Source organism: Macaca fascicularis, chromosome 11 (genome assembly GCF_037993035.2).
Source record: "Macaca fascicularis isolate 582-1 chromosome 11, T2T-MFA8v1.1".
NCBI lineage: Eukaryota > Metazoa > Chordata > Mammalia > Primates > Cercopithecidae > Macaca > Macaca fascicularis.
The window spans coordinates 8688407-8701211 of NC_088385.1; the positions used below are offsets into that span (position 1 = coordinate 8688407).

A 12805-nucleotide genomic window follows, 5' to 3' on the forward strand; every position below is an offset into this window, starting at 1 on the left:
TCATAACAGATACTTGTTCATTTTTCCTGTCTTCTTCGTAGCAGCAAAGGTTTAAGATGATTTAGGCAAGGAAAACTTAAAGGAAACTTTCTTAGCTTAATTGGGAGTTTATGGGCAGTGGTGGTGGTGGGGTGGGGGCGGTAAAAACTGCCATTCTCCTCTCTACACTAGAACACTTAAGCCCAGTTCACAAAACAGAAGCCATCTTCAGGAGTAGAGTTTGGGAAAACAAAAAATAGCAAGAAAAAAACCAACTTATATGTAAGGCAACCTTAGGGAGACAGAACAACGAAAGAGAGGCGTTTTATAAATTTTCTAGCAGCTATGACATAGGACATATTATTTTAATGCAAAGCAGTGAAGAACTACCCTACTAGTCTAAACTACGCCCATTAACCTTTAATCATTTGGACCCCTTAATCCTCTAATCATTGGATCATTAACATTCAAATATCCTGGAAGATTGGCTTATCTGTATTTTAAGAGGAAGCCGGACCTACATTTTACGTCGGTTCTTTGACCATTCGTTGGAGCTCGGGTTTTCAGCCTCTTTCCGGGCTACCTTGTAGCAATTTGAGGGTCAGTCGTCAGTTTCTGCTTGGTTTCAAAGATCCAGGAGAAGCTTAGTGTTCAAGACGCAGATGGACCCATCACAGCAGTTTAGTCCAGCCTCCATCCCAGAGTCTTCACAAATGCTGACCCAAGAAAATTCTCGGGACGATTCAGGTAAGTCAGATAATGCCCTTCTTGACTGTAAGACTATAGCGGGGTTGGGAAGTCAAAAGGCTGCCGTCTTTTTTTTTTTTTTTTTTTAATGTTGACTTCAGTCTTTGGAAGAGGAATGTATTTAAGTAAACCTCAAACCAGAGGGAGTCCAGCTTCCTCCAGTGAGAAAACACAGAGGTCAAAGACTTTATTTTAAAAGCGGTGATGGTGGTGGTGAGAATTGTATTATGTTATTCACTATGCTTAGGAGTACTTCAGATTTCTAAGACCAGTTTCTGGGGAGAAATAATTGGAATCACAAAACGCGGCTCATAGCGTGGTTGCATCAGCATCTACCCCCGCAGCAACACATGTCAGGAACGGTAAAAAGGAACAAATACAGAGACCAAATAAAAGATAGGAAAAAAAAAATGAAAGAATATGAGAAACTTAAACTTAAGTTGAAGCTAAAATTTTTCTTTTTTTTTTTGAGACGGAGTCTCGCTCTGTCCCCAGGCTGGAGTGCAGTGGCGCGATCTCGGCTCACTGCAAGCTCCGCCTTCCGGGTTCCCGCCATTCTCCTGCCTCAGCCTCCTGAGTAGCTGGGACTACAGGCGCCGCCACCACGCCCGGCTAATTTTTTGCATTTTTAGTAGAGACGGGGTTTCACTGTGTTAGCCAGATTGGCCTCGATCTCTTGACGTCGTGATCCGCCCGCCGCGGCCTCCCAAAGTGCTGGGATTACAGGCGTGAGCCGCCGCCCGCGGCCTATTTTTATTATTTATTTATTTATTTATTTTGACAGTGGGGCTCTCCATGTTGCCCAGGCTGCTATCCACACCTGGGTTCAGGCCATCCTCTTGCGCAGCTGGGACTGCAGGCGTGCGCCACCGAGGCCGGGCTCTAAGCCAACATTTTTGAGACTGGCTTTCCAGCTAAATGTACCCTTCAGGAATGTTAATAAACAGACCAGCAGCTTTATCGGGGAAATGGAAGGCAGAGGCTGTAAACGTGCTCCGTAATGTAAATTAGTAGCAGGACCTACACCGGAGGGCGGCTTAACTAGAAACTGCTCCGGTAATTCTGGTCCCTGATAGGCCAGGTCTTCCGGTGGAGGAACTCCTTTCTTACAGCAGGACTCAAGCGCGGGCCTGGCCACAGAAGCCTTCCACGTGGTTTGAAGTCTTATTTATGACCCTGACGGCGGGGCTGGGTGTCTAGGGTGGTGGCGGCAGAAACTCCCCGATGCCAGGAGGTCTGGGAACTGGGCCGCTGGCGCGCTGACGCCCTGTGCGCCTGATCTTGGCTGTGTCCCCTGCGTCCAGAAGAAAGAATGCTGGTCCATATATCCGAGTGGGAAAGAAAAATGAATTAACGTATCCCCAGTCTCTCCCTTTCCTTGCGTCTTAGTAACTGACAGTTCCACAAAGGATCCTCGTTTCTATGTGCACAGGTCCCTAGACTTTGAGAATCGATCTCAAACTTTGATATTGTTTAATACTTTCACATATAGAGGGCAAAAAACAAAACAAAACACATATACAGGGGGCAGTTAACGATAACCGTCTTATTATATGAGATATGCGTATGTATGGGATACGCATCGCAGTTCGGATGAGAAAGGAAGAATGAGTGGTTGATTTCCCAAAATAATTGAGTTTGAGTGAGGAGATCTAATACCGTGAAGGAGCTGGGCAACTAAATTAGGGCTAACTGGATAGGGTAACAGCCGCCTCGACTGCCCAGTTTTGCTTAAGGATGAGGATTCTGGGAGAAAATAGTATATGGGTTTTTCTTGTCTGTTTCACAAGATTCCACAGAATGCACAGTAGGTAATGCTTGTGAGATACTCAGTGGATCTCTTAAGTGTAAGTAAACAGTAAAAGGTAGCTCAGGGCAGGGTGTGGCACACGCTTGTAGTCCCAGCTACTCTGGACGCTGAGGTGGGAGGATCGCTTGAGCCTGGGAGTTGGAGGCTGCAATGAGCCATGATCGTGCCACTGCACTCCAGCCTGGGTGACAGAGTGAGACCCTGTTTCAAAAAATAACAGTCTAGAGACCAAGGGATTGCAGTCATCCCTCGGTTATACTCTGGGAATTGGTTCCAGGGCATCCCCAAAATCTGTGAGTAATCAAGTGCCACAGTGGGCCCTGAGAAACCTTCAGAAAAGTTAACAATGTGTGTGGGGATTTCGAATTTTGTGATTGGTTGGAAAAAATTCTCGTGTAAGTGGGACCCACAGTTTAAACCTGTGTTGTTCAAGGGTCAACCGTGTTACCATGTGCCTCTGTACAAGTGATTTCTTCCTGCCTTGACTTCCCGCCTTTTTTTTTTTTTTTTTTTTTTTTGAGATGGCGTCTCGCTCTGTCGCCCAGGCTGGAGTGCAGTGGCCGGATCTCAGCTCACTGCAAGCTCCGCCTCCCGGGTTTACTCCATTCTCCTGCCTCAGCCTCCCGAGCAGCTGGGACTACAGGCGCACGCCACCTCGCCCGGCTAGTTTTTTGTATTTTTTAGTAGAGATGGGGTTTCACCGTGTTAGCCAGGATGGTCTCGATCTCCTGACCTCGTGATCCGCCCGTCTCGGTCTCCCAAAGTGCTGGGATTACAGGCTTGAGCCACTAAGCCCGGCCACGTCTTCTTGCCTTTTTATTGAGAGGGAGTTTTGCTCTTGTTGCCGAGGCTGGAGTGCAATGGCGCACAATCGGGTCAACTGCAACCTCCACCTTCTGGGTTCAAGCGATTCTCCTGCCTCAGCCTCCCCAGTAGCTGGGATTACAGGCATGCACCACCACGCCTGGCTAATTTTGTATTTTTAGGAGAGATGAGGTTTCTCCATGTTGGTCAGGCTGGTCTCAGGTGATCTGCCCGCTTCGGCCTCCCAAAGTGCTGGGATTACAGGTGTGAGCCACCGCACCAGGCTAACTTTCTTTTTGAGAAAAGACTAGAGGTTGTGCATTGTTTACTGTAACCTTCCACTCTGAGAAATTTCCCACACAGCTGTCTGTTCCCCTGCTTAAGGGCAGACCTCGTTGAAGTGTGAATGTTGAAGATCCCCTTAATGTAATGGTTTTTAACCTTCTCTTTCAGGGGCCTCTGAGATCTGTTCCGAGATGTTGATAAAGAACCTTAGTAACTTGACTATCAACGCCAGTAACGAATCCCCTTCCCCTCTGTCAGAAGATTCACTCCATCGAGTGATAGATGGAATTGCTGCAAGAGCACCAGTCCTCAGGGAAATCAGAGATGACTTGATTTACAGGAGGAGAGGAGTAAGAACATTGCTGTCTGTGCAGAGAGAAAGAATGGCAAGATTCAGATACATGTTACTCGGCAGAGTTCGTACGGTATGTTGATATGATGTGGGTGGGGGCTGCCCGATTCCAGGAAGTGACACTCATAAATTAAGACCTAATTAAGACTCCCTAGCTCTAGGCCCAGTGCAGTGGCTGAGGCCTGTGATCCCAGCACTTTGGGAGGCTGAGGCAGGTGGGTCACCTGAGGGCAGGAGCTCAGACCAGCCTGGCCAACATGGTGAAACCCTGTCTCTACTAAAAATATAAAAAGTTAGCCGGGCCTGGTGGTGGGCACCTGTAATCTCAGCTACTCGGGAGGCTGAGACAGGAGAATCACTTGAACCCTGGAGGGCAGAGGTTGCAGTGAGCCGAGATTGTGCCATTGTCCTCCAGCCTGGGCAACAAGAGCGAAACTCGGTCTTAAAAAAAAAGACTCCCCAGTTCACGGCTGTAATCCAGGCACCTTGGAAGGCTGAGATGGGAGTATCACTTGAGCTCAGGAGTTCCAGACCAGCCTAGGCAATATAAAAAATTAATAAAATCAACCATCTCTACAAAAAATTAATTAGCTGGGTGTAGTGGTATGTGCCTGTAAGTCCCAGCTGCTGTGGGGCGGGTGGCTGAGGGCTGACACAGCTGGATCACTTGAGTCTGGGAGGTTGAGGCTGCAGTGAGCCATGATTACTCCACTGCAATCCAGCCTGGGCAACAGAGAAAGACCCTGTCTCAATAACAAATTCCCTAGTTTCTCTCCCTTATATTGATGTGTAATATTAGTAATCTTTTTCTTGATAGAGGTTTCAATAAACATATTTTTTTCTTCCCATGTAGCATCAAAGAATACTAACAAACACTGGGCTTAAGGGAGTTAGGGTAAGTATAATTTTTTTTCTTTTTCTTTTTGGCTCTATATGTGGATGGGTATCTATCTGGTTTGTTTCCTTTTGTCGGAATAGGGAATTTGCTTGGACTTTCTGAATCCCCAGGAGCCCTGGATAAGTCAATTCATGTTTGTAGTTTTAAAAAATATATTCTTTAAATATATTCTTTATTTTTCAGAGCAGTTTTACGTTGATAGCAAAATTGAGCAAAGTGTAGAGTTCCAATATATGCCCTTCCCCCACACATGCCGCCTCTACTGTCAACGTCGCACACCAGAACTGCACACTTGGCAGCCGATGAATTTACCCTGACAGGATTATCATCCAGAGTTCATAGTTTACACTAGGGGTCACTCTTGGTGTTAGGTTTATACTTTCACGTGCTGTCACAGATATCTTCGCGGTAGCACGGTATAGTGAGAGGACAAATGCTTCAGCAGCGTGTCTAGCAGCAGAATGAGTTACATTTAAGGCATTCAGAGAACGGAGACCAGAATGTTTTATTGACCATCTGCACTTGTTACCATTACAAAATGACCCGCAAGCTGCCATTCTGTGATACCCATATTTCCACCCTCCCTCTTTTTTGTCTCCTAAAATGTTTTGCTTTTGGCTTCTATGCCCTTTTTGTGTGAGTTCCCCATTCCAACGCTTACCCAAATAAACAACATTCTAGTTGAGGGTTTATTACATTTCTCTGAGGTACAATATTCTGATTAATCCATTTCATCATTTTTTAAGGAATCAAGACCATTCAAATGTCCCTGCAGTTTCTGCGTGTCCAATGGATGGGATCCTTCTGAGAATGCTAGAATAGGGAATTACGACACCAAGCCGCTTCAGCCATAAAACTTACTCTTGCACCTTTTTCTTCTTGCTGGTAATTTTATGTAGCAGGTTGTGAAAGCTACTCTATGCTAGTATAGACTATACACCAACAATATTAATGAGTTCTAGGATGTATTTTTCTTCTTGTATCTTTTTCTTCCTACTATGATACTAGTAATTTGTAAGGGATCTGTGTCATTTGAATGTATTTGAATAACTTTAGCTCTACTGTTTGATTTGACCCAAAGACGACATAAGTATTCCCATGTGTCTTAGAAGCCCAAAGTCAGTGAGATGAAACCCAACATCAAGAAATTGAAGCAAAGTTACTTGTGGATAAAGAAAGCATTAGGTAGTTTGGCTATAGCATAATAACTAGATTTTCTGGCTTTCAAAAATTTGGATTGCAATCACAGCACACTTTGTTATTTTTACAGTTTTCAGTACAAAAAGGTGTTTATATAGAAACAATAAAGTTGACATTTGAGTACCTTTTAAAAATTGTTCTTGATTTTCTTATTCTTGCTAACAATTAGACGATCAATAGTTTTATCATTACATTCCTAGAATGTAAATATCTGGCATTCTAATATTTTGTGATATCTTCCCACTGGGAAGAAACGTCATTGTACATATGGGTGAGATTGGAAACATAGGCACAGATATTTGCAAATATCAGCTTCCCATTAGAGATGGGAAAATCGGAAGGAGATAGAACAGAAGTAGAGCTTCCTATGTTGTTGATAGGAAATATGCAGGGGTCCTCACACCAAGCAAGCAATTATTTTTTGTTTGTTTTGTTTTCTGAGACAGTTTTGCTCTTCTTGCCCAGGCTGGAGTGCAATGGCACTATCTTGGCTCACTGCAACCTCCACCTCCTGGGTTCAAGCGATTCTTTGCCTCAGCCTCCTGAGTAGCTGGGAGTACAAGTGCCTGCCACCACTCCTGGCTAACTTGTGTATTGTTAATAGAGGCAGGGTTTCACCATATTGGCCAGGCTGGTCTCAAACTCCTGACTTCAGATGATCTGCCCTCCTTGGCCTCCCAAAGTGCTGGGATTACAGGTGTAAGCCACGGTGCCTGGCCTCCAAGCAAGCAATTCTGCCCTTACATATCAGCTGGGTGTCTAATTCAATTCCAGCTATCTACCTGGAAATAACTCCAGATCTTACGGGTTGAAGGCTCAGTCCCACAAGACTGCCTGCACTTCTAATGCCAATCACAAGCTTCAGGGTGTCTTACCTGTGCTTTTGACTGACCAGCTACAAATCAGGGTTCCCTTGACCCCTTGCTTGAGTTTGATTAATTTGCTCTAGTGACTCGGAACTCAGGGACACACCTTACTTATTGTGAAGGATATTACAAAGGATACAGATGAACAGCCAGATGGAAGAGGTGCATAGGGCGAGGTACAGGAGAAAAGACAAGCAGGGTGAACCACCCTTAAGGAGCCTCCATGTGTGCAGCTATCCAGAAGCCCTCAGAACTCACTCCTTTTGTGTTTTTAGGGAAGCTTCATTAGGTTGGCATGATTGATTACATCACTGGCCATTGGTTTATCAACTCAACTTTCAGCCCCTGTCCCTTCCCCCGAGGTCCCGGAATGGGAGTGAAACTTTCAACCCTCCAGTCACTTGGTGGTTTCTCCTGGCAACCAGCCCACATCCTGAGGCTATCTTGGAGCCCCCAGCCAGCATTAGCATACAAAAGTTATTACTCCAGAGATTTCGAAGATTTTAGGAGCTATATGACAGGAAATGGTCACTAAGAACAAATATATTTCATAATATCACAGGGAGAATTGGAAAGGATATCTGCATGATATGTAATAACCCAAGAAGATGCTATCCAGTGATTTCTTTGTGGTTTTTGTTTTTTGTTTTTTTGAGATGGGGTCTCACTTTGTTGCCCAGGCTGGAGTGCGGGACCACACTGCCAAGTTTGGTCATCAGAAGTTACCCCACTGAAGAACTAAATCTAACATGGTCTACCAGCAAGTACAACGTGGGGTAGACTTGAGCATTGGTTATATTTCTTTTTTTTTCTTTATTTCTTTTTTTTTTGAGATGGAGTTTTGCTCTCGTTGCTCAGGCTGGAGTGCAGTGGCACAATCTCGGCTCATGGCAACCTCTGCCTCCCATATTCAAGCAATTCTCCTGCCTCAGCCTCCTGAGTAGCTGGGATTACAGGCACGTGCCACCATTCCCAGATAATTTTGTATTTTTTAGGAGAGATGGGTCTAACCATGTTGGTGAGACTGGTACCGAACTCTTGACCTCAGATGATCCACCCACCTCAGCCTCCCAAAGTGCTGGGTTTACAGGCATGAGCCATCATGCCCGGTGGAGCATTCGTTATAACTTATAAATCGTTCCTAGTAGCAAAGCTACCTTTTATTATTTTTCTGTATGAACTTGAGAATCACTGACTAGTTAAGGCAACTTACCGGCTGGGCTTGGTGGCTCACGCCTGTAATCCCAGCACTTTGGGAGGCCGAGGCAGGCGGATCACAAGGTCAGGAGATCGAGACCATTCTGGCTAACACGGTGAAACGCTGTCTCTACTAAAACTACAAAAAATTAGCCAGGCATGGTGGCGGGCGTGGTCCCAGCTACTCGGAGGCTGAGGCAGGAGAATGGCGTGAACCTGGGAGGCAGAGCTTGCAGTGAGCCGAGATAGAGCCATTGCACTCCAGCCTGGGTGACAGAGTGAGACTCCGTCTCAAAGAAAACAAAAACCAAAAACAACAAAAAGGCAACTTATTTTTATTGCAATCATGTTAAATTTATAAATGAAAACATTAATTCATATGTCCTTTAGTATTTTTTTTTTTTTTTCTGAGATGCAGTCTCGCTCTGTCGCCCAGGCTGAAGTGCAGTGACGCCATCTCTGTTTACTGCAACCTCTGCCTCCCAGGTTCAAGTGATTCTCATGCCTCAGACTCCCAAGTAGCTGGGACTACAGGTGTGTAGTGTGTGCCACCATGCCCAGCTAATTTTTGTATTTTTCGTAGAGACAGGGTTTCACCATGTTAGCCAGACTCGAACTCCTGACCTCAGGCAATCTGCCTGCCCTGGCTCTCAAAGTACTGGGATTACAGGTGTGAGACACCACGCCCAGCTAGTATTCTTTAGGTATATTTTTAAACCTTTCTATAGTAACACCTTCTTTTCATGTATTTGCTACCCAGAGCGTCAATTCATGTTGCCCTGAATCTTTATGCTCCCAGTTTACATTTATTGAGTGCTAGGCATTATTCTAAGGACTTTACGTGCATTTGCTTATTTAAACCTGAAAACTTCTGAGGTAGGTCACTTTTGGTGTCTTCATTTTACAGAAAAAAAACCCACAGAATTAATGAACTCTCTCAAAGTTATATAAAAAGTGGCTTATCTGAGATGGAAGTCAGCTAAGCCAAGTCGGTACTTTCTTCTTCTCCGTTTTTTTTTTTTTTTTTTTTTTTTGAGACGGATTTTTCCTCTTGTAGCCCAGGCTGTAATGCAATGGCATGATCTTGGCTCACTGCAACCTCCACCTCTTGGGTTTAAGCAATTCTCCTGCCTCAGCCTCTTGAGTAGCTGGGATTACAGGTACCTGCCATCATGCCCAGCTAATTTTTGTATTTTTAGTAGAGACGGGGTTTCACCACATTGGCCAGGCTGGTCTCGAACTCCTGACCTCAGGTGATCCACCCACGTCGGCTTCCTAAAGTGCTGAGATTAGAGGCGTAAGCCACTGCGCCTGGCCCAAGTCAGTACTTTCTAAAGATATCTTCCTCTTCAGATTCTTTTATGGTGTGTTAAAATATTTCCACTATATTTTTCAGCTGGTTGTAATATATGAAAGTTGGTTTTTTTTTCTATATTTATTTATTTGAGCCAGGGTCTCGCTCAGTCTCCCAGGCTGAGAGTGTAGTGAGGCCTGGCTCTCTGCAAACTCCACCTCCCAGGCTGAAGCAATCCTCCCACCTCAGCCTCCCGAGTAGCTAGAACTACAGGCATGAGCCACAATGCCCGGCTAATTTTTTGTATTGTTTGTAGAGACAGAGTTTCACCATGTTACCCAGGCTAACACTGTTGATTTCTATATTTGCTGTTCACTCAGCAGTGTTTGTTTTACTTTAACCTTTTTAAAAATAATTTCAAACTACATAAAGTGGCAAGCTGAAGCCCATAAACCTGTGTGTACATTTTACCTAGATACAACAATTGTTAGCATTAGCCACATTTCATTTAACATTCTCTTTTTTCTCTTTTTAAACAGATATTTGAGAGTAAACTTCAGATACTATAACACTTCCTCCCAAAATACTTCAGTTTGTGTTTTCTTAGAACAAGAATATTGACTTACACAACCACAGTAGAAGGATAAAATTCAAGAAATTTATGGCCAGATGTGGTGACTCATGCCTGTAATCTCAGCACTTTTGGTGGCCAAGGCCAGAGGTTTGCTTAAGGCCAGGAGTTCGAGACTAACTTGGGCAACATAGTAAGATCCTAGTCTCTAAAAACAATAAAAAATTAATTAGCCAGGTGTAGTGTTGGGCTGGGGGAAGATGTGGAAGGGATAGGAAGCAGGGAAGGGGTAGGAAGAGATAGGAAGGTGGGAAATGGGCTAGAGGAGCCCAGGGATTCAAAAGGCAACTTATTTATTTATTTATTTATTTAGAGGCAGAGTTTCACTCTTGTAGCCCAGGCTGTAGTGCAACGGCGCAATCTCGGCTCACTGCAACCTCTGCCTCCTGGGTTCAAGCGATTCTCCTGCCTCAACCTCCCGAGTAGCTGGGATTACAGGCGCCTGCCACCATGCCTGGCTAATTTTATATTTTTAGTAGAGACGGGGTTTCACCACATGGGCCAGGCTGGTCTGGAACTCCTGACTTCAGGTAATCCGCCTGCCTCGGCCTCCCAAAGTGCTGGGATTACAGGTGTGTGCCAGCGTGGCCACCGCGCCCAGCCCAGAGTTTTTGTATTTCTACTGGGCCCACACACACCAGCCCGAAGGGCCTATGACCCAAGGCCTTGCAATCAGGCCCCAGCAGTCACTAGCTCTGGTCTTGGGCCAGCCCTTGGTGCCTACCTGTACCCCCACCTCACCCATTTGGTTACGTGCAGTGGTCGTCACTGAGCTGCAGCTCATTCCTTTTCAATAAAAGTTTCTGTGACTTAAAAAATATACATTTTTTTTCTATATGATTTTAGATAGGGGTCCTACTTAATTCTTTTGCATACGGCTATCTAGTCGTCCAAGCAACATGTGTTGAAAAGACCATTCTTTCCCTATTGAGTTGTTAATAATCAATTGACTATTAATGTGAATGTTTATTTTTGAATTCGCTTATTACATTGATCTATACATTTATTTGATTGTTTATTTATTTATTTATTGAGGTGAAGTCTTGCTCTGTCGCCCAGGCTGGAGTGCAGTGGTGTGATCTTGGCTCACTGCAACCTCTGTCTCCTGGGTTCAAGCGATCTCCTGCCTCAGCCTCCCGAGTAGCTGGGACTACAGGTGTGTGCCACCACACCCGGCTAATTTTTGTATTTTTAGTAGAGACTGGGTTTCACCACGTTGGCCAGGCTGGTCTTGATCTCCTGATCTCAGGTCATCTGCTCACCTTGGCATCCCAAAGTGCTGGGATTACAGGCGTGATCCACCTCGCCCAGCCTGATCTATATGTTTATTTTTATGCCAATATCACACTGTCTTGGTTACTCTTTCTCTGTGGTACATTTTGAAATCAGAAAGTGTGAGTCCTCCAACTTTGTTGTTCTTTTTTGAGATTTTGAGACTTTATTAATTTAAAATATTATTAGGCCAGGCTACGTGACATAAACCTGTAGACCCAGCTACTCCTGAGCTGAGGAGGGAGGATCATTTGAGGCCAGGAGTTCGAGGCTGTAGTGTCCTATGATCACACTGTGAATAGCTGCTGCACTGCAGCCTGGGCAACATAGTGAGGCCCCTTCTCTAGAAATAAATTAAAAATAGGCTGGGCACAGTGTCTTATGTCTGCAGTCCCAGCACTTTGGGAGGCTGAGGCGAGAGGATCACTTGAGCCCAGGAGTTTAAGGCCAGCCTGGGCAACATGGCTAGACCTCATCTTTACAAATAATAAAAAAATTATCTGGGTGTAATGGTGTGCACCTGTGGTCCCAGGTACTCGAGAGGCTGAGTTTGGAGGATCACTTGAGTCTGGGAAGTTGAGGCTGTAGTGAGCTGAGATCACGGCCCTGCACTTCAGCTTGGGCAACAGAGTGAGACCTTGTCTCAAAAAAAAAAATTGTTATAAGGATACTTTGGTTTGATATATCACTTATCAAATTTGTACGATTTCTCATATACTTGTGGGCTTTTCTCTATTCTTTTGAATTCCTTATGAGATTGAGGCCAGGCATGGTGGCTCACGCCTGTAACTCCAGCACTTTGGGAGACCAAGGCGGGTGGATTACCTGAGGTCAGGAGTTCAAGACCAGCCTGGCCAACATTGTGAAATCTCATCTCTACTAAAAATACAAAAATTAGCTGGGTGTGGTGGCAGATGCCTGTAATCCCAGTTACTCAGGAGGCTGAGGCAGGAGAATCGCTTGAACATGGGAGGCGGAGATTGTAGTGAGCTGAGATCGTGCCACTGCACTGTAGCCTGGGCGACAAAGCAAGACTCTATCTCAGAAAAAAAAAAAAAAAAAGATTGAAAATTAAGTTTATCTTAAGATCCATTGTTTTTCAAAATAGCGAGAGTCTTGCCCAGGTGCAGTGGCTCACGCCTGTTAGCCCAGCACTTTGGGAGGCAGAGGCAAGGCAGGTGGATCACCTGAGGTCAGGAGTTTGAGACCAGCCTGGTCAACATGGTGAAACCCTGTCTCTACTAATAATACAAAAATTAGCTGGGCGTGGTGGTGCGTGCCTGTAATCCCAGCTACTCGGGAGTGGGAGGCAGGAGAATCACTTGAACCCGGGAGACGGAGGTTGCAGTGAGGCGAGATCACGCCATTGCATTCCAGCCTGGATAATAAGAGTGAAACTCCATCTCAAAAAAAAAAAAAATTGTGAGAATCTAGTAATAAATAACAGGAAGAAATGGTGTGTGTAACTTG

General features: G+C 45.0%; 1 protein-coding gene across 1 annotated transcript; it reads left to right on the forward strand.

The window, feature by feature from the left end:
- Positions 1–507: 507 nt before the first annotated feature.
- On the forward strand, positions 508–6209 carry DPPA3 (developmental pluripotency associated 3). The gene is made up of 4 exons (XM_005570022.4): positions 508–726; positions 3794–4050; positions 4831–4872; positions 5622–6209. The coding sequence occupies exons 1-4, from the start codon at positions 642–644 to the stop codon at positions 5727–5729; spliced, it is 492 nt and encodes a 163-aa protein (XP_005570079.2). The 5' UTR covers positions 508–641; the 3' UTR covers positions 5730–6209.
- The last annotated feature ends 6596 nt before the right edge of the window (positions 6210–12805 follow it).